General features: G+C 38.4%; 2 protein-coding genes across 5 annotated transcripts; both read right to left on the bottom strand.

The window, feature by feature from the left end:
- Window positions 1–4612: 4612 nt before the first annotated feature.
- Window positions 4613–20558, bottom strand: LOC119074497 (A disintegrin and metalloproteinase with thrombospondin motifs adt-1). Of its 2 annotated transcripts, XM_037180650.1 has the most exons (20): window positions 20274–20558; window positions 17370–17755; window positions 16131–16203; window positions 15965–16060; window positions 11034–11215; window positions 10413–10971; window positions 10300–10353; window positions 10122–10227; window positions 9931–10059; window positions 9791–9869; window positions 9560–9730; window positions 6861–6998; window positions 6664–6788; window positions 6540–6600; window positions 6300–6483; window positions 6155–6225; window positions 5905–6094; window positions 5586–5833; window positions 5060–5320; window positions 4613–4993 (listed from the first exon to the last, which is right to left on the bottom strand). In XM_037180650.1, exons 2-20 carry the CDS (start codon window positions 17499–17501, stop codon window positions 4724–4726), a joined length of 3129 nt encoding a protein of 1042 aa, XP_037036545.1. In that variant the 5' UTR covers window positions 17502–17755; window positions 20274–20558; the 3' UTR covers window positions 4613–4723. The 2 variants fall into 2 exon arrangements, with proteins under 2 accessions (XP_037036545.1, XP_037036544.1); XM_037180649.1 differs by lacking the exon at window positions 20274–20558 and having other exon boundaries at window positions 17370–17861.
- Window positions 11484–13416, bottom strand: LOC119074498. 3 transcript variants are annotated; one of them, XM_037180653.1, is made up of 2 exons: window positions 13238–13416; window positions 11484–13185 (listed from the first exon to the last, which is right to left on the bottom strand). In XM_037180653.1, the coding sequence occupies exon 2, from the start codon at window positions 13180–13182 to the stop codon at window positions 11569–11571; it is 1614 nt and encodes a 537-aa protein (XP_037036548.1). In that variant the 5' UTR covers window positions 13183–13185; window positions 13238–13416; the 3' UTR covers window positions 11484–11568. The 3 variants fall into 3 exon arrangements, with proteins under 3 accessions (XP_037036548.1, XP_037036547.1, XP_037036549.1); XM_037180652.1 differs by having other exon boundaries at window positions 13247–13416; XM_037180654.1 differs by having other exon boundaries at window positions 13256–13416.
- Window positions 20559–22659: the final 2101 nt, after the last annotated feature.

Here is a 22659-nt window from a genome sequence, read left to right as displayed (position 1 = left end):
AAAGTAATTAATGTTTTTTATTTTTAACATAAAATAGACACCATTCGGAATATTTTCGCCCATGGAACCATGTCAAACATATTTCATTTTACATTTTTAAATAAATTTTCAAAAATCAAAATTTCATAGAGCGAAAAGAAGTGTTAGGCAATGTCGGCTCCCTAGACCAAACCAGGCCGATCCCAGCTTGGCAACATCGCGATTCGAGTTATTGGTCGATCCATCTACGATAATCAACCATAAAATCGCTTTTCACATTCAATATGAGCGAAACGGCTTTTTTTTGGAAAACTCGCACCCGACTATACAGTAAGCAGCTAAGAAAAACGAAGAAGGAGTATACTTTCACATGATACCTATGCTCGCACGAAAGTAATGTGCGCAGAAATTTTAAAAACAAGGCATCAGAACAGTCGGAGCGTTTGCTGCGACTTAGCCCCGTACGATCCGTAATCCTATTTCGTCCGTAACCATAATACGTCCGTAGCCGTAATACGCCCGGAACCCTAATATGTCTACAGCCCTCTAATGTGTCTGTTACCAAAATGCAAGTCAAGTTGGGCATGGTCAAATTTACTGAAAGTGTTCATTTTTAAAATTTCGCATAGCGCAATTACGAAAGCCCGTACGAAGTACCTCTCAAATAAAACCAACAATTTACGACATTATTTTATAAACCCAAATTTTTTTGCCAACTTTCCATTGGGTATTCAATTACCTCTCAAATAAAACAAAAACTAGCAAAATCGGTTGAGATTTACTCGATTTATGTGCAAAAAGCACTTAGGGCCGAGTAGCGGCCTTAGTCCAAGGGCGCAAATTTGAAACTTTTTTTGCCATCATTCTATTCGGCATTCAATTATCTCTCAAATGAAACAAACTCTAGCAAAATCGGATGAGATTTACTCGATTTATGTGCAAAAAACACTTAGGGCCGAGTAGCGGCCTTAGTCCTAGGGCCCAAATTTGAAACTTTTTTTGCCATCATTCTATTCGGCATTCAATTATCTCTCAAATGAAACAAAAACTAGCAAAATCGGATGAGATTTACTCGATTTATGTGCAAAAAGCACTTAGGGCCGAGTAGCGGCCTTAGTCCAAGGGCGCAAATTTGAAACTTTTTTTGCCATCATTCTATTCGGCATTCAATTATCTCTCAAATGAAACAAACTCTAGCAAAATCGGATGAGATTTACTCGATTTATGTGCAAAAAACACTTAGGGCCGAGTAGCGGCCTTAGTCCTAGGGCCCAAATTTGAAACTTTTTTGCCATCATTCTATTCGGCATTCAATTACCTCTCAAATGAAACAAAAACTAGCAAAATCGGATGAGATTTACTCGATTTCTGTGCAAAAAACACTTAGGGCCGAGTAGCGGCCTTAGTCCTAGGGCCCAAATTTGAAACTTTTTTTGCCATCATTCTATTCGGCATTCAATTATCTCTCAAATGAAACAAAAACTAGCAAAATCGGATGAGATTTACTCGATTTATGTGCAAAAAGCACTTAGGGCCGAGTAGCGGCCTTAGTCCAAGGGCGCAAATTTGAAACTTTTTTTGCCATCATTCTATTCGGCATTCAATTATCTCTCAAATGAAACAAACTCTAGCAAAATCGGATGAGATTTACTCGATTTATGTGCAAAAAACACTTAGGGCCGAGTAGCGGCCTTAGTCCTAGGGCCCAAATTTGAAACTTTTTTGCCATCATTCTATTCGGCATTCAATTACCTCTCAAATGAAACAAAAACTAGCAAAATCGGATGAGATTTACTCGATTTCTGTGCAAAAAACACTTAGGGCCGAGTAGCGGCCTTAGTCCTAGGGCCCAAATTTGAAACTTTTTTGCCATCATTCTATTCGGCATTCAATTACCTCTCAAATGAAACAAAAACTAGCAAAATCGGATGAGATTTACTCGATTTATGTGCAAAAAACACTTAGGGCCGAGTAGCGGCCTTAGTCCAAGGGCCCAAATTTGAAACTTTTTTCGCCACGTTCTTTTCGGTATTCAATTACCTTCCATAAAAAACTAAATCTAGCAAAATCGGATGAGATTTACTCGATTTATGTGCAAAAAACACTTTGGGCCGAGTAGCGGCCTTAGTCCAAGGGCCCCAATTTGAAACTTTTTTTTGCCATCATTCTATTCGGCATTCAATTATCTCTCAAATGAAACAAAAACTAGCAAAATCGGATGAGATTTACTCGATTTATGTGCAAAAAACACTTAGGGCCGAGTAGCGGCCTTAGTCCAAGGGCCCAAATTTGAAACTTTTTTCGCCACGTTCTTTTCGGTATTCAATTACCTTCCATAAAAAACTAAATCTAGCAAAATCGGATGAGATTTACTCGATTTATGTGCAAAAAACACTTTGGGCCGAGTAGCGGCCTTAGTCCAAGGGCCCAAATTTGAAACTTTTTTTGCCATCATTCTATTCGGCATTCAATTATCTCTCAAATGAAACAAAAACTAGCAAAATCGGATGAGATTTACTCGATTTATGTGCAAAAAACACTTAGGGCCGAGTAGCGGCCTTAGTCCAAGGGCCCAAATTTGAAACTTTTTTCGCCACGTTCTTTTCGGTATTCCATAAAAAACTAAATCTGGCAAAATCGGATGAGATTTACTCGATTTATGTGGAAAAAACACTTAGGGCCGAGTAACGACCTTTGAGCCCTCCCAACAAGCTCGCGTTGCATCCTACACAAAAACAATGTTCAGCAACTTTGTTCTACTCGTCAATACCTTTCATTTGATATATCACAAGCAGCTATTACGTGCGTATTTCGGTAGATATCGTCGATCATGCCCATTTTCGAACTTGACCTTACTTTTGTCGATACCAATCGGGGAAAAAAAGAATTTTGAAAAAAGGTTGTGATTTGCTCAAGCTAGAGGGGTCACGGACGGACGGACGGACGGACGGACGGACATTTTTTTTATTGCGGATTCGTCATCTATGAACATAACCAAAAGCTTTGCCCTTACTGTCTGCTTCCAATTCGACGTGTTACAAACGGCATATTAATCTTATAAGCCCCCAGTACTTCGTACGGGGCTAAAAATCTTACTGCTTTGCCCACTGTTCTGGTTTGTTTCTCTCATTTCAACTGAGATTGGCAACTGAGATAAATCAGAAACCAAGAAGAACAGTTTAGATATGAAAGTGTGATTTCAAGTGCAAGACAGTATACAAATGGAACACATAACAATAAAAACGAAGCAGGGGAACATTAAAATGCTCGCAGACTCAATTAAAGATAGAATATCCGCTAGTAGCTAGTTTAAATAGAAAACAGGGAAAAAAATATCTAGCCAAAGCAGAATAACGTCTAAGCGCAAGAAACGACGTAGTTGTACTTTCACCAACTGAAGACATAGTCAAGAGATGATCGGAAAATATCGAATAGATGACTTTTCAGATCGCGCTTGAACGCTGTTACGCTATTCGAGTCACGTAATGCCGATGGTAAACTGTTAAAGAAACAGAAACCACGGACTTCTATTGCCTGCCGTCCAAAGCCGGTTCGGGAAAACGAAGGATGAAGTAGATCTCTTCCTCTTGTCGAGTGGTCATGAATGTCACCATTCGTTCTCACTTCAACATCATGCTTCATCAGGTCGTTCTTCAGAGAAAAAACTAGCGTCGCTGTCTGAAGGGCATTGAAAAGATGGATCGGTAGGATCGATCCATTGAAGTAGCCTTTGACAGAATCTCTGGAATTCAATCCGTGCATATTACGCAGTGCTCTTTTCTGGAGCAGCAACAGATCATTCAATGCACCAACTGGTGCCGTATTCCAAATCGGATTCAAGTAATTTAAGTGCGAATGCACGAACGAAAAATATAAATTGAACAGAGCTCGCCTTGGTATCAGAAACCTCAGACGCCTGAAAACACCGACGATTGGTGAGATTTTCCTAATGACTTTGGTCAAGTGGTCATTCCACGTGAAGCTTTCATTAATGTAGAGCCCTAGGCACTTCACAACTCTCTTCCGCGAAAGAGGTTCAACATCGCAGATCAGCTCAAAATCCTCTGAAGATTCCACGAGGTTACGATCGAACAAGACGTAATTAGACTTCGATGCATTGACAAACAAGCAATTCTGAGATGACCAATAATTCAGTAAAAAAAATCACTCTGCATCATCGACCGAAGGTCGCTAAGTGATCGCGTTGCATATTTGAAAGTTGTATCGTCGGCGTACAGGTAAAGAGTTCCTTTAAAATTCAACTTAAACAAGTCGTACAGAAACACAATGAACAAAAGAGATGATAATGCAGAGCCTTGGGGGACTCCACAAATCACCTCTTTTGGTGTGCTTTCAGCGCCTGCCACACTAACGAACTGCCTTCTGCCAGTCAAGTAATTCTTTATGAGATCATATGACTTACCACTCAGACCCATGCATTGTAGTTTATTCAGAAGATTTTCGGCCGGTGATTTAAGCATCGATTCTTTACCTCCGACCTGTTACCTAAAAGACGAAACTGTTGCCATTCAAACAACGCAAAAATTGAGAAAATTCAATTTTATCTCTCACACTGAGTACTTTTTTGGTAAGTGGAAATCAAGCATTAATATGGTGAACTAGTTCGTTTGTAATATTTGAAATATAAATTTTATTCAACGGATAAAAAACACATAGAAAAGCTACAATTCTACGATACAGTAAGTATAGAACTAACCAGAGTCATATTCCATCTCTTGCGCTATTAATAGTAGTCATACAGTGAAACGTGAATGGGATTCAAAAAGTCTATCTGGCCCTCGTGCAATGAATCCTCTTGCCCGTCCTCTGCGAAATTGATGCTAGCAATTATGCTTTGAATATAGTCTTGTGTCACACGTTCGGTTATGTTCACCGGACTGTAATACAGGTAGCTTCGTCGTTCTCTGCGATTCGAGAATAGGTCGCGTTTCGATCGATAACCGGCCAGGCTTAAATGCGATTCATTCAGCGGTATTCCATCCAAGCCGAATTTCTGTCGATCAAATTATATTTCAATTATTTCCCAGTCAACCGGGACCGATTTTGGGCGTAAATTTACCAGACATTTGCCGTTGACACAGTAACGATTCTCGGACGACGAACATCTCGTGCCGAACGGATAGAATCCCTGCTCACCATTCACGAAATAGAAACGATGCAGAAGAAACTCATCCTGGCAAGCGACTTTACAGCCACGGTCTGGATCTTTTATGCTCGGTAAGATTTGCATACCATTTCCGGACAAGCCGCGAACTTTTAATTGATATTTGTAGCACAATTTGTCCGCATATTCGGTTGTCGTCTGTAATTTGTCACAGGCCTGGCACAAAAAACCACATTTTAAAGATCAAGGATCACTCTAACCACAGCACTGCTTCTAGCATGAACATAGAAAATAATCGGAGGATGATGAAATCACAGCAGGAACTGCATTTCTTTCACAAAAATAGATGTTTTCGTTGTATGAGTTAAACCATACAGTCCTTAGCGGTAGCTCTAAGCGAAAGTCTCCAAATTTGACACTTGTCAATTCAGTGTTCATGCTAGTAGCATTGCTGTGCTTTAACTGATCTGATGTGAATTACCACAGTTTGTGACTTGCACAACTGGATGTTGGTTGTTCTATCTAAGGAAGACATGACGATTTGAATGCCCAATGAGTATCTCATACAAGAGAAATGACAACCCGATTTTACAATCCATTCGTTAGCATAGGATGGTCGTTGGAATGGAACGTCCATTCGCTTAATGGGAATGCTATTTTCTGGCTCTTTGTTATTTTGATTTCGGAAACTGCTGACTCCTGCATATGGATAGGTCCTTTTCACAGACTCTTCACGAGCAACATAAACGTTCGGTTGGCATTTTGTTCGAGAAAATATATTAAAAACGGAGCACTCTTACCATTCTCCATTGACGATCCCTTTGATTTGATCGATAAACTTTTCAGTCCACTTTCCAGCGAATTGTCCAGACTTGTCGCATTGATTTTTTCCACTTCATCACCAATTTCTTGTAATTGTTCGGGACTTTCCGGACAATATAATGAGTCAGTCTTAAAGAAATTGGTTGAGCTGTTGTCGCAACTGAATTTCTGCAAAAAATTGGTCATTAGACCGTTAGCAACCGGTAGCAACTGTTGATATAAACTTACTTCACATTTTCCGTTCACGCAGTAGTAAGTGCCGTCAAGATCTGAGTTCGAATACCGACATGTGGTTCCGTCTTAATAAACAATTAGAAAACCCATCATCTTGATTAATTGCAATTGGTCAAGTCACAATGGCTAGTCGAGTTACCTGGGAATATCCAGCCTTTCGTCTTAGATCCGGACTTGCTGCGACAATACACCTTACACGAATCAACCAAATTGTCACCAACCAGTTGCATGCCTTCGCTCAATATGTCTCTGTCGAATTTTCTGGCCCTTTCGCAAATTCGATTAGCGAACTCAACGATTGTCGTTCGTGGTATGTTGTAGCACTTGAACAGTAAAATATTTAGCCCCTCACGGTCTTCTTAGATGGTTGATTTCCTACCTGTCGCGAACTGCAAGCCTCATATTTTTTGTCGCCTTCCTTGCATTTGTCTGCGTTCAATCTGAAGTTGAAATTCAAATTTATTGGAAAACAGTTTTGCTTTCAAGTTTTAAATTGCCTGTACTTGAAGTCCAAACATTTCCTAGTGTACATTCTTAGTCCAGTACTTCCTTCGCGCAGTCTACCCGACTCGCCGTACAAACATCCGGATTCACATTCGGTTGGCTCGCTCCAGTTACTCCAAATGACCTTCAAGATAACAATGATCGATTATGTGCTTTCAAGGTTGTTGATGACATAAGAAATTTCTGAGGGACATACTCCACCATATTCTTGCTTGATACCGGCATATCGTTTGTCGAATATCGAATTAGATTGGTGAGCATGTTTACTAGTACCAATTTGCGATGCTGTAACGTTCTGACTATATCGACTGACACACATACCACTCCGGCACCACTGAGAATGGATAATAAATATCTGTGAAGTCCCCGACACACACGAAAACTCCCGTGGTAAGCCAAAACAATGTATCACAATCTGTGTCTTTGCTTTTGAAGAGCTTTCGAGAACTTAAAGCTTCTTTAAAATTCCACTAAAATCTTCCACTAGAAATGGAATCTAAACGAGCCATCAGAACAGTCGGAGCGTTTGCTGCGACTGAGCCCCGTACAAACCCGTATATCTATTGGGTACGTGACCCTAGTGCGTCTGTCACCCTACTTTGACCGTAAGCCTATTGCGCCGGTTAATGTAGTTAAAGTAAAATTATTATGGAATTTGTACATCTTACAAATTGCGCATAGCGCAATTACGAAGCCCCGTACGACGTTCCTTTCAAATGAAACAAAAATTTCAAATCGCCCTAAAATTTTATTTTTTTGAAGGGCCTAGTATCGGCCTCAGTCCGAGGAAAATTTTTTCAACTACATTCTATTCGGCCTTTGATTACCTTCCAAATGAAACAAAAATTACGAAAAACGGATGAAATTTGCTCGAGTTATATGTAAAATACACATAGGGCCCTAGTAGTGGCCTCAGTCCAAGGACCCAAATTTAATTTTTTTACAACAACATTCTATTCGGCCTTTGATTACCTCCCAAATGAAACAAAAATTACGAAAAACGGATGAAATTTGCTCGAGTTATATGTAAAATACACATAGGGCCCTAGTAGTGGCCTAAGTCCAAGGACCCAAATTTAATTTTTTTTTTCAACTACATTCTATTCGGCCTTTGATTACCTTCCAAATGAAACAAAAATTACGAAAAACGGATGAAATATACTCGAGTTATATGTGAAATACACATAGGGCCCTAGTAGCGGCCTTAGGCCAAGGACCCAAATTTAATTTTTTTTCAACAACTTTATTCGGCCTTTGATTACCTTCCAAATCAAACAAAAATTACGAAAAACGAATGAAATTTACTCGAGTTATATGTAAAATACACATAGGGCCCTAGTAGGGGCCTTAGTCCAAGGACCCAAATTTAATTTTTTTTCAACAACTTTATTCGGCCTTTGATTACCTTCCAAATCAAACAAAAATTACGAAAAACGGATGAAATTTACTCGAGTTATATTTAAAATACACATAGGGCCCTAGTAGTGGCCTTAGTCCAAGGACCCAAATTTAATTTTTTTTTTCAACAACATTCTATTCGGCCTTTGATTACCTTCCAAATGACACAAAAATTACGAAAAACGGATGAAATTTACTCGAGTTGTATGTAAAATACGCATAGGGCCCTAGTAGCGGCCTTAGTCCGAGGACCCAAATTTAATTTTTTTTCAACAACATTCTATTCGGCCTTTGATTATCTTTCAAATGAAACAAAAATTACGAAAAACGGATGAAATTTACTCGAGTTGTATGTAAAATACGCATAGGGCCCTAGTAGCGGCCTTAGTCCGAGGACCCAAATTTAATTTTTTTTTCAACAACATTCTATTCGGCCTTTGATTACCTTCCAAATGACACAAAAATTACGAAAAACGGATGAAATTTGCTCGAGTTATATGTAAAATACACATAGGGCCCTAGTAGTGGCCTAAGTCCAAGGACCCAAATTTAATTTTTTTTTTCAACAACATTCTATTCGGCCTTTGATTACCTCCCAAATGAAACAAAAATTACGAAAAACGGATGAAATTTGCTCGAGTTATATGTAAAATACACATAGGGCCCTAGTAGTGGCCTAAGTCCAAGGACCCAAATTTAATTTTTTTTTCAACTACATTCTATTCGGCCTTTGATTACCTTCCAAATGAAACAAAAATTACGAAAAACGGATGAAATATACTCGAGTTATATGTGAAATACACATAGGGCCCTAGTAGCGGCCTTAGGCCAAGGACCCAAATTTTTTTTTTTTTCAACAACATTCTATTCGGCATTCGATTACCTTCCAAATCAAACAAAAATTACGAAAAACGGATGAAATTTACTCGAGTTCTATGTAAAATACACATAGGGCCCTAGTAGCATTTCACTTCTAAGGCCCTAGCTCACGGTCCACTCACCCGATTTAAAAAAAAACTTTTTTTTCCTGGATTGGTATTGACAATCCTATCATTTGCCGTGTCATTTACATTTCCATCGTTTATTTTGCCATAAATATCACCAAAAGACCTTAAATCACTTAGGTGGCCCTAACTCACGAAGGGCCGACCCGAATATGCCCATCTTCGAACTTAGCCTCACTATTTCGACTATCTTTCAGGGGAAAAAAAATTTTGAAATCGGATTTGATTTACTCAAGATATCGACGTGACAGACGGACAGACGGACAGACAAAATTTTTATTGCAGATTCGTCATCTATGAACATAGGCAAACACTTTGCCCTTACCGTCTGCTTCGAATTCCATCAATTACACACGGTATCGTAATCCTATAAGCCCCTTTGTACTTCGTACGGGGCTAAAAAAGCCTAAAGCTTTTGAAAGCTCTCCAAAGCACACATCAAATACGATACGTTGTTTTAGCTTAACTTAACGCGGCCAAATAGATCTCTTACTCGACTGTCTCCGCACTTGGTTCCCTCCAACGAAGGATGTGATGTCCACGTATACCGTTCTCTTTGACAGTGCAAATCCCTACAAATTTCCGATACATCTTGAGTAACGGCTCGTACGCTATCTTTGCCATACTTTAAAATGCACTGCTGGTTTGCATCGAACCTTTCACCCTTAGAAGACGATATCCCGATGAAAATTTCACTTAACAGAAAGGACTGCGTCAGACTTACCGGTAAGATTCCTTCAGCTGAATGATCTAACTTCGGAGCGAAATGACCACGGTCGAACATGCACTTGGCTTGGTGTGTTCTGAAAATTGTACGTTTCATTTTATCATTTCAGCGTTTTGACAAAAGTCGAATATTTATACTTCAGGAATGCCGTCAAGTAGTTTTGACTGCATCTTGACCATGTTATCTTTCCGCTTCCTAATGTCGGCGACATTATATACAGGCTAGGATCACAGTTGTTTTCAGGTGTGTCGTGCCGCATTCCTAAACTAAAATTGGTGTTGGAATTAGGATGGCGTTGATTCGATCGGTGCACGATTCTTTAACTCACTTGTGGCCGATTTCGTGTGCAACGACGAATACGCTTTCGAAGTGCTTTCCTTCATTGATCGTGCAACTTGACGTTGCTGTACACATGCCAGCAACGGGTGCCAGTCCTTCGATAAGGAAGAGTGGAATCTTATAGTCAGTTACAACAAAGGAAGTTTGGAATTTAAGACCGTACTCACCAACTACTTGACTGCTCACTTTTCCATTTTTGCTAACTACATAGAGATCGAGACCTACCGACAGAAATGCAATCGTTTTCCTCTAGAATTAAAACAGAAAGTCAGCATCTTACCGGTTAATATAACAGCATGATCGAAATGGACAATGTCCGCATCGGAGACGGGATTGAATTTCCTCTGCCACAGGCAAAAACTGTTCAGAAAGACGTCAATGTCGCTTGACCTCTTCAATTCCTTCGGATCACTGTGCAATATTTCCAATCTTTTGAGCACGAAATTTATCTGATATCCCAACGACGGATGGTGGTATAACAGCTGAACTCCATTGACAAGTGCAAGGACGAATCTGATGATCTGCGATTCAGTATCGTTGGCAAAGTTGATTGCCATGTGCTTGTACAAATCTCTGTCGACAAAGATTGCAGTTTCGATGTGAAGGACATGTGGAATCTTTTCTGTAGCGGATGTACGACGCCTCATTCGCCTCTTCACTTCCCGAACATTGGGTTCGGATAGTGAGCTATTGCCGGGTTCTTGATTGAATTCAATAATCGGTGGGTGTGAGACATTCAACGGATGTCTCATTTCATAGACAATGTGGGATTGGGTGCCGAATCGTTCGGGTAACGGGTGTATTATGAAAAAATGTTGATTCTGCTTGATCATTCCTCTCTATGAAATTTACATTGTATTGGAATCATTATGGGGGCGCCTCTCGTTACGCTAACACTTACAATATTTCCATCGCAAACATCCAATGCCGAATTGATGTTTCTGTAGAAGCAATCACGAAATCTGGATGCAATTCTCGGATAATCGTCGATAAGTATGGATGTATTGCCATCCCGTTTGATGTAGACGAAATTGTCGTCGATCAGTTGGTTGCTTTTCTGGAAGGCTAATTTCAGCTTCTGGCCTATGAATCACACGGATTCGATTTCAAATGATTTAAAATAGGAAGGAAATAAGGTCGAGAGAGGGACTGATTTCCTAATTTGTTTTAGATTTCTGGAACTTTGTTGGAGGACCCATTCCTAGACGACCAAAGCGAAACCAATAGTATGAACCAGAGGAAAAAAAACTTTCAACTTGCAAGTGGCAACCACGGCCCCTCTCAAAAGTAATCCCTCCTTCATAACTGCTCGTCGGCCTGGCGTCTTTGAGTTTTTAATGAAAAGCAATTCGGTTTTGCAAACAATATTTACTCACTAAATTGAGTACCCTTGGCGCAACGAAACATGCTCGGGCATCCAACCTGAACAAATAACATCATTTCTTATATACATCATCCAACCAACTGTCATGCGAATTTTCATCCGAGTCATCATCTGATCCCAGAATCGAAGCAAAATTCGAACTTTCGTCGGAATCTTCATCACTGCTGCTGCTAGTTGCACTCTCGTCATCACTTGCATTTGAGTGGTTCGATACATTGTCGTCCTCATCGTCGCTGACATCATCACTATCGTCATCATCGTCGTCGTCGTCGTCATCATCATAGTCATCCGGTTCGCTGTCATTACCATCATCATGCATGTAGTCCATGTAATCGTCATACTTGATTCCAACAATTCGAATCTTTTCCTTGTGCGCCTTTAAAGTCTCCTTTGGTACGGAAATTTTCATCGAATTTACATAGATGAAGGTAATCGTCAACGTCTTACGACCACCCGTAGCCAATAGACCCAATAAATCATTGTACGAGTCACGATCGATTGTCACATTGCTTACGACACCGACGGTGAGCAAATGGATGTTTTTCGCGTGTCGAACGAATTGTTTGATGTCACTGATTGTGAGTGTGGATTTGGTGTTGTGTTGCGTTTCTAATCGCAGCACTTTCAGTTCGGGTAATTTCTTCGCCAAGCCAATGAAGTGTTCGTGAGATAGAGCTTCGATACCAGTTAGCGATAAATTTTTGATTCCCTTCATTTGGAACAAATGCTGGAAAGCCGTAGCCGGTTCAATTATTCGACAATCAATCAATTGAAGCAGTTGTATGCGAATGTTGTTGGTACGCATGGATGCAATGAGCGGAGTCACGTCTAGGTTAAAGCAAGGTAATTTTAGTGAATTCAACGACCTAAAATTCCCGAATTGCAGTAAATGTTGCTGGAAGTCCTTCGGTGTGTGTACCCTGTTGAGGGTCGTAACGGAAATGGATGAAAGCTGAGGATTTGATTCGATGAACGAGAGCAATTGTTCGGTGTATTCGTAGTTGTCATATTCAAATTTTTGTAGTTTTGGTATCGTGCACGGTGTCAATCCCCCGAATGAAGTTAGCTTGACCTTCAGATACTGAAGTTTACTGCAAAATGACAGCAGATCTGCTGGATCACCGTCAAATTCACAGCTTGAAATCTCGAGCGATGTCAATTTGCCCAGCAACGGCTGCAATGTCGCGACGTCAATGTGTGCACTGCGTAAGTGAAGCGCTTGAATCAAACTATTTTCATTGAAACCGGTCAAACAACGATAAGCCTGCGATCCGTTCAAGTAAACGGTTTTGATTAAATTGGAAAAGTTGCGTAGAACCTCCGGCTTCACCAGAGTCAATGACACGAAACGGAATCGTTTTGCGTGGCGCAACGAAAATATTTCCTCAGCATTCCGTTTGAATCGTTTACAAACTTCGGCTACACGGCTTAAATCAACGATGCTGATTTGCTTGAATATTTCTTGCAAACAATGGTCATTCAAAGTGGAGATGGGTGACCCGTTGTCCGGCATTGTAGATTGGAGCTCTTGAATTGGTGCATCTATCGCTTCAACATTATCTGCTATGTCATCCACACGGGATCGCTTAGATTCAACGACATCATTGGTATCTTCGTCCAAGCACCGTCGCTTAGATTCAATTGAATTAGTAATCGGATCGTCCATGTTCTGCAACCGACATTTTAATTGGTGAATTAAACTCTACAATTTTAGGGCAAACAATACGTACATCAGGCACAGTAGTAGCGTCTCTTCGTCGCTTTCCAGTTTTAAGATTAGCCGACGTATCAGCATGAAATTACAATTTCCTGAAACTGTCCTTGAATCGGTTTCCCACCGGAAAAAGGTAAACAAAAACAGAGAGGAGAGTAGATGCGCGCAATATAGTTTTTGACAATTCTTACTACAAGCGTAAGAGGCTCAAAAGTGGTATAAACGCAGCGGTTACAGCTGGTGAACACTGTTCACTTTTTGAATTATGGAAAAAATGGGAACAGCACCCAATTTTGCTGTTAAAAGTTTAGTGTGCAGTGAAAGATGGAACAAACTGCATGACTTATTGAGAACAATCAATCCATTAATCCACACAACTTTATGAGTAAAGAACCCAAGGCGAAGTAGCTCGATGCTGGAGACACCCTAAATCACCAAACAACGTTAAATCATGTCCGAAGCGATAGCGGAGGACTTGACGCAGTCTAACTTCCAAAAAAAGAACGAAGAAATTTTTTGAGACGCGGCAACTATATATAGGCGAGAATTTAAGTTTCTTTCCTTTGACCTGTATCACCACAAATCCTACTCTATCTTATTCGCGCTTCAAATACGAGCAAAACGAGCTATCACTCGACTATGTAACTTTAAAATTGCCGGAGATACATCGTTTTGAAGTTGGTCATTTTGATAGAAAATGCACCAAATTAACGTTTTCCAAACAATCAAAATCTTTCAACTTACTCTGTATGTTTCTATCTATCTGTCTATCTATCGACGGTCGATCTCGGAAACTAGTCAGCCAATCTCCATGAAATTTTGCAGGAACCTCAGGGTGGGCATAAAAATGAAATTGTGATACGCCATTACCCCAGGAAAAACCAGAATTTTGTTTTATTGGCCTCGAAGTGGTTTCTGAGTGTGGTTTTCGAGGGTCGGGAACGCGTTTTCGGCTGTAGCTTAGCTGTATTGAAACCTACAGAGGCGTGCGACCCATCAAATGAAAGGTATTCGTAACACGGTTCGAACAAAAAAATAATTAAAAAAATCGGGGCAGATTCGTTTGAGCTAGAGTGATTAGAGTGACCAAATTTTGAGCTACTCGAGCGTAGGATGAAAGGACTAATATTTTTTTGGGTTATGAAAGATTGAAAGTTACTTTCTTCGGCAAAGTCTCAGAGTTTTACGAGTAGAACAGAGGGGCATATGTGAAAAATGTCGAAAGTTGGAAATGGATGGGTCAATTATGTTTTTAGAGGTATTTCTTGAATGGCGGCAGATAGAGAATTACTTTCTTCGGCAAAGTCTCAGAGTTTTACGAGTAGAACAGAGGGGCATATGTGAAAAATATCGAAAGTTGGAAATGGGTGGGTCAATTGGGGTTTTGGAGATATTTCTTGAATGGTGGCAGATAGAGAATTACTTTCGTCAAATTTTCGAATTTCGTCAAATTTTCAAATTTCGTCAAATTTTCGAATTTCGTCAAATTTTCGAATTTCGTCAAATTTTCGAATTGCGTCAAATTTCGTCAAATTTTAGAATTTCGTCAAATTTTAGAATTTCGTCAAATTTCGTCAAATTTTCGAATTTCGTCAAATTTCGTCAAATTTTCGAATTTCGTCAAATTTTCGAATTTCGTAAAATTTTCGAATTTCGTCAAATTTTGTCAAATTTTTAAATTTCGTAAAATTTTTAAATTTCGTCAAATTTTTGAATTTCGTCAAATTTCGTCAAATTTTCGAATTTCGTCAAATTTTAGAATTTCGTCAAATTTCGTCAAATTTTTGAATTGATATCGCTAGAGTTGACGCTTTCAGCTTCGTTACGCAAAAATTAAATTTTACACCCAATTAGTTCAAACAAGCTGGCTTAGGTTTTCTCATCATCTGCCAAATAATTTTTACCAAAAAAAATTTGACTGGAAACAACCAAAATTTTACCAAAAAAATCTGCGTCGCATGTGGCAGATAAATTTTCTTGCTGGTCTGTTCCTGAACATCTGCCACTTTGCGACGCAGACTTTTTTGCTAAAATTTTTGTTGTTTCCAGTCTAAATTTTTTTTGTAAAAATTATTTGGCAGATGATGAGAAAACCTAAGCCAGCTTGTTTGAACTAATTGGGTGTAAAATTTAATTTTTGCGTAACGAAGCTGAAAGCGTCAACTCTAGCGATATCATTCATTTTAGAAATTGTATTTCAAAGACTGCGTCACACTTTTCTCGAAGAGATTTTTGTTGGGATAGTGGATTACGTTCTTATTTGGAAACTATTGTTTTGTCAAGTATGACAGTCGCAGTTTAAGCCAAAGGCAAGGGCTGCAATCACACGAGGCAAAATGTAATTTCCAAACAATTACGTAAGTTATGGCACTCACTAGACTCTCGGAAAATGAGCTTTAGCGCTAATGTCAATGAAGTAATGACTCATTTTCGAGGGATGAAGTGAGTAAAATACGTTTCTCTAGAGTTTTGAATCAAAATGCAAAAATTAAACTCTTCATAGCACTGCTACTAGCATTAACAATCGTATGTCAGCTGTCAAAAAACCTCCAAATTTTGACGCAAGTACTTACTAGTGTACACTTGCAAAGTGTTTTAGCTCACACTAAGAAATCAAGACTTTTATCTTAACGAAAGCAACGTGAATGATATTCTGCTACCATCCAGCCTCCAAATAATTTTCAATGTTAATGCTAGGCGCAATGCTATGCTCTTTTCCAATACTCATACTCACTTTCTTCTCCATCAATTTGAATGTGAATAACCTTTTCGCCAATCGATCGTTTAAATCTGGATTTGTGAAAGACATGGACCAATTTCACATTTTCTCCTATAAAAGCATCGATGATCGTTACAGTTAAATGTTAAACGATGCCATCAGATAGTTATAAAACACTCACTTGGATCTCTTCCACCAAAAATGAACAGTTTTTCGTTTTCGTCAAGATATTCATGAACATTCTTTCCGGTTATCTGCAATTCCAATGAAATCAAATGTTCATTTTTATGTAAGAGGAGGCACAACAAATTTTTTGGTTAAAACAATTAGTCGATTTGGAAATAGCGTTTATGAAGTGGAAAAACGACGATAGAAAAGTTTTCTATTTGTGAAACTTGGGTTCGAATAGCAAAAATTCACGTATCGCGAGTGATGAGTAAGATTAAGAAATACGCGCAAGTTAACCATCCATCCGCTAATAGGTTACGATAACATGGAAATTTATTGTTTATTGTTTTGATTAAATAAAATCCACTTCACAACCTGATGTGAGTAGCGCAGCAGTACGTAATTGTGTAATTACGTGCATCTTAAGTTCTTTTTCCATGAAAAGTTGTGGAACAAAAAATTTTTCCGGAAAATAGAAAATGGGTTTATCAGCTAGAAAGGTCTTTTGGTTTGAAAAATTTCTTCTGTTCTGAAAAGTATGACTCATTACCGATATTCGGAATGGAGTCTCGGTATCAGGGTTCCCCCAAAAAATGTCACGCAAAATTCATTAACTTTGAAGCCATTTTCCCCAATGAAAGTCTAGAACAGGTATGGTCGATCGGCGAATTCGTCTTAAACACACTCACATTTTATGTCAAAATAATATGAAAATGAGTGTGTTTAAGTACGAAACTCAAATTTTTATGTCCTCCGGGCGGACAATAGACCATACCTGTTTTACACTTTCATTGATTTTCCCTGGTTATTTTCTCACTCGCCAGAGTCATCATATCCATCATTATTGTCCTATGTAACCGAGGTGAAAACTACGATAGCAAATACTGGGACAGGTGCAATTTGCTGTCGCTGTTAATAGACGCCAAGAGAAACCAACTGACACCAACAGTTCAGTGATACAGTGTTACTTCTATTGGTACTTGAAGTGCACCAATACTATTGGTGGCAGTTAGTGACTATTTTTGGCTATTGATGACTATTCCAAAGTGAGGACTACGCGGGAAAATACTGGTATTTGCTATTGATGCCAACAGCTAACAATAGCCGTCAATAGCTACCAATAGTATTGGTCCAATACCAATACCAATAAACGCCAATAGCTACCAATGGAGTTGGTTCCGTTGGTTTGTTGGCTCCCACTCGTATGTAACGTAACGTAAGTAACTTTGGTTGTGAAAAAAGTTCTGCTTACCTTTAGTCCATTGAATCTTAAAGACGGCTTTCGCACAATATCAATGTGAACTGCTTGGCAAATTGATAGCAACGTACACCAGAGAAGGATCATTAACCACAACACAAACATCCGAAAAAAAGAATTCATCATTTCAATTCACTGCACTTTTAAACGAACCATTTTTCAAGCCGATATGATTGTTCTAATGAGTATGTGACGGCATGTCAAGCATAAACTACTCCAAAGTTTTATTGCGAATGCACTACACCAAATCTGAACCGCAAATGCAGCAAAACGTAAAGAAATTATTTATTTTTCTCTACTTTTTCCCGCGAAGGTTAGGTCAGGAACTGAAGTCGAAAGTCATTGTGCGATATTTGAACAAGTGTACGCCACAGCACCAGCTACACAAGTAAAGTAAAATAGTCGAGCGAATTTTTTTAACGAATGATTCCAACTCCAACATTTAAATTTATTCCAACAATCTTTTAATAATCTACAATTTATGGTCTGTTGAGCCACAAAAGTTGGAAAAAAAAAACTTTTTCCTCATTTTATATGCGTCGACGATAAAAATTAAAATTCATCAACTAGCCATATAATCCAATGGTTTCAGAGACGCCACAAAACTGATGATCAATTTGGTGGACTCGATTTGTCCTTTGAAGGTCAAGTTCGTCAATTTATGTTTGGATCTCAGACCATTGTTGTAAAATTGTTTTAAAAAAAAAATGGAATTGATGTGCGTGCACCTAAAATAATATTGGATGTGAGATTTTAGAATCTCGTAGGCTAGTTTGTATTTTGAAACGAATAGCTTTCATCTGACCCTAAAATTATTGAATAGGGTGTACTCTGAAGCAAAATCCAACGTTTATCACTCGACTTTAGGCAGACATTCTATGGTTGAAATGCTTGGCAGTCTATTTTCCATTGCCCCAAAATACATAAGCAATTTTGCCATTTCAATCCGATTTGTAGTAAACAATATAGAAAATTCAGCGACGCAAGGAATAGGAGACTAAATATAAATAGACTGAAAATAGGTAGACGTATAACTGAAACAGAAGCTAAAGTAAAAGCGATATTTCGTATCGAACAAATACGAATGTGATCGAACAAAATGTTTGTATGAAGTTCCAGTCTATTTCTATTTAGTCTGAGCATGAGACCCAAATTATGCTGACGGCTGACATGAACCAGCGAACGACTTTCCAGTCTGTGATCAGTCATTATTGATCCAATTCAGCTCTCCTGCTTTGAATTGATCTGATAATTTGGTACGTCCAGTTAAAGTGCGGATGCAAAACGATTTTCCCGTTGGGGACGTAAATATTTCCTGTGAACAGTTTTGGCTGGGTGGGTCGAATTTTACATTTTGTTTAATTGTTTTAAATGTGTGACCTTTGACCAAACTCAAGACGAACCAGTAGAGAAAATTTTATGAAAGATTTGTTTTCAAATATGTTTTTCCATGTCTCAAGAGCGATTTAGATTCGGGGTGGTAGCGTGAAGTTCGCATAGATCGCTGAATGACGTCTCTATCAATGCCTCAATAGTTAAGCTCATAGAGAATCTAGGAAAGTTAAGCTTTTCGAAAACAATCTAATACTGGTGCATGTACGGGCATAAAAGTATTTCAAATGGTACGCTTTGCACCAGTGATTAATATTGATACGTAGATTTGAGAAACGATTACTTGCCATAAAAAAAATCCTTCCCTTCGCCCCTCCACTCCTATTTAACGTTTTATGTGTAGAAGCAACCTAAATGAATTATTGTGAACTGATTTGTGTAGTGATATATAGCTCAAATGAGAGAGGAAGATCCAAGTCTTTTTTTAGGATCATAAAATTTTCCGATTTTCCATACATTTTTCCACTTTCCTTCAGAGTTGTTTTTAAAATTTCTTTTTGGATTTATTGTTTATCATTTAATTTGTCACAACTTTGCTGAAGATTTTTCCAAATGTAACCATCTGCCAATTTTCATGTCTTTGTACCATGGCATTTTGAATTAAAATTTTTGGTTGCTTTTTAAGCTGATTATTTATTGAAACTTCTACAAGTGACTGTGAAATTGGAAAAAAGTTGATTTTTTAATTTCATAAGAGGTTTCATAGAGCACCGCATATCAGTGAAATTTGCCAATTTGGTACCCTTTGTGAACTTTGGCCAAGCCTGTAATCCTCGCAGGACTCCTAATGCTGAAAGTCTGCTCAAATTGATTGATTGATTGCCCTGGTCGCCTCTGCCGTAACGATTCTTCAGCGAAACAAAATTGGAAATACAGTGTCAACAATCACAAGCTCAATATTCAATTGTAAACAAAAGTTGACCCCTTTTTTATGGTTTAAAATTCCAAAAAACAGAAATCCCCAATCTGACTCCAATCAACGAAAAATTCACTCACTAATTTGGAGTCAACAACATGTAGCTATAACGCGACGACTTTTTTTATCGCTTTGCTCTCGGCTTTGCTATTGTTAAATATTTGCATTTCAGATAATCATCGAAAGTCAAACAAATTACGACGATTTTTTTATGACAGAGAGAGAGGAAGTGCCAGGTGAATAGACGAAAATTGGACATGCACCCGATAAATGGAAAATTTTTCGGCTGAAAAATCATAAAAATGAATTGAAAGGAAATCGGAAAAAAGAATTTTTGTTTCTTCATCAAGTGTGTTTTGCGGCGTCTGATGGTATTTACTGTAGTTGTGTAAACCGTGTGTAATTGTAATTAGTTTTAGTTTTACGTAATTTGTGTTATAACTGTTAACGCTGCTGTTAAGCGAATGTGTAGCAACTAATGGAAATAATTTAGATTAATTTATGAAAGAAAAATATTTTCAAAATTATGCACATAATAACACGCTAAGCCGCACGACAAATTAGCGTTTTTATTTGAAATATCTACGTACTCTCCGTACTACATATCGAGCCTCATCACGCCAAAAACTTTTTCAAATAAATTATTCACCAACGTCCAAACGTTCGATAAATCTTTCTTGTTTTTTTTTAAAAACAATTTTTCGCACTCCGGACCACTACACCTTGTCACCAAAACTGAATTTATTGTTCCACATTTTCATATCAAAAATGAATTTCGTTTAAAAATTCCGAACGACGGACACAACAAAGGTTTAATTAATGCACCACATGCGAAACGGCTTAACGAGATTCACGCTGATGACTGTTTTAGTGGTAATATCATTCTCGCCGCATTACCATCGCATAATATTGTGTGTTCTGTTGCGCGATACATTATCCGATTCGATGCATACCCATTTTCACATCAGAACAAATACTCCCACTACTTTTCGGGTTAATTAAATTAATTTTGTTTTTTTTTTTTCAATTAAGTATTTCCATTAAAAATCTTAATATTCAAATTCGTAAGACGGAACAATTATAATTACACAAATTAATGGCATTACATCTTTGGAGGAACTTGCATTTCATGGACGGTTGTGATTTACCAAAAAAAAAAAAACATTTTAATTTGAATCCCATTTGTAGCCTTCCCAAATTCAATGATAGATGTTCTTGTCCATACGAATGAAACGAGCTATAGAATCGACGATGCGTAACCATTGTAAAAACTCTTTTGTATGGAAAAGTTTATGGTTTTGTTTGAACTGTTACTACCATTCAAATTACCAGAGTGTTAACCTATAATTTATGTATAAAACAGCACCATATAATACAAAGCAATGCAAAAGAAAAATTAACACATCATTCAAGTGGATATGTTACGGCTTGAGGCCCATTTAATTTCTTATACGAGATTCTTGAAGATTAGAGAAGAAGAAGAAGGAAACAAAATAAAAACAGATCTGAGAAAAACGCATTTTATCGTCGTATTAGGTGGAAAATTGCAAAATTACCATTTTATTCTTTGTCCGATAATTTATTCGTTGTCGATGCTTAAAAAGTCGGAAAAAAATCGACGAAGGACTGACTCGTAAATTGTATGAATTGGAAGACGAATGATGTTAGATTGATTGCGAATTTGACTCATTGCATAAAGAAGTCGACAGAGAGTCATAGAATTTTAGTTTATCAGGTTGATTCCTCCGTAGCCACAAACAACCTTGACTCCTTTTTAAAAATATGGAATTGATAAGGATGGGCTTCTTCTTCTCTTCTTCTTTAGCCTGTTTGTATCCACTGCTGGATGTAGGCCTCCCCTAAATTTTTCCATGTTGTACGATCCATTGCCACTTGTTGCCAGTTCGTGTGTCCATATGTACCTTTGATGTATTTCTTTATTCCGTTTGTCCATCTCTCTGGTGGTCTTCCGACAGGTCTTGTTGTGGGGGGTCTCCAGTCCATGATGGCTTTGGTCCAACGGTCATCTGTCCTTCTTGCAATATGTCCTGCCCAACTCCACTTTAGAGACGCAATTCTTTCCATGACATCACCGACTTTTGTTTGTTGGCGAATCCATTGGTTTGTCATTTTGTCTCTGAGTGTAATTCCAAGCATTCTTCGTTCCATGGCTCTTTGTGCCACTCTCAACTTATTTTCAGATGCTTTGGTTAATGTTAACGTTTCTGCTCCATATGTCAACACTGGAAGGACACACCTATCGAAAACTTTCCGTTTTAGACTATTATTCATTTTGCTTTTGAAAATCAGGCTGAGTTTCCCGAAAGCTGCCCATCCAAGACCAATTCTACGCTTGATTTCTGCAGTTTGGTTGTCTAGACCTAATTTCAGTTTGTGACCAAGGTATACATAGCTGTCGACTCTTTCAATAACTGTGTCTCCAATTTTTATTTGTCTGTCGTCGTCAATGTTTGTCATGATTTTCGTTTTAGATAAGTTCATCTTGAGACCAACTTTGTTAGCCTCTTCATTTAACTCTTCTAACGTGACTTGTGCTTGGTATAGATTTAGTGCGACTAGGACAATGTCATCTGCGAAACGGAGATGACTAAGGAATTCTCCTTTTATGTCAATTCCCTTTTTGCTCCAGTCTAATTTCTTGAAAACACTCTCCAGGACTGATGTGAACAGTTTCGGTGAGATGGTGTCACCCTGTCTTACACCTCGACCTAGCCTGAATTTCGTCGTGTTCTCATGAAGTTTAATACATGACGTAGCATTTTCGTACACATATTGGAGCACCTTGGAGTACCTTGAGTCCACTCTACATTCGTCCAATGAGTCCCATATCGACCATGTTTCAACTGAATCAAAAGCTTTTTCGAAGTCAATGAATATCAAGACTATGCTAATCTTGTATTCGTTGCATTTTTCAATCAACGTTCTCATCACTTGTAAATGATCGTTCGTGCTGAA

This window comes from Bradysia coprophila, unplaced genomic scaffold, assembly GCF_014529535.1.
Source record: "Bradysia coprophila strain Holo2 unplaced genomic scaffold, BU_Bcop_v1 contig_151, whole genome shotgun sequence".
Taxonomy (NCBI): domain Eukaryota; kingdom Metazoa; phylum Arthropoda; class Insecta; order Diptera; family Sciaridae; genus Bradysia; species Bradysia coprophila.
The sequence above is the reverse complement of the archived record's forward strand: the minus strand, read 5'-3'. Positions and strand labels throughout refer to the sequence as shown.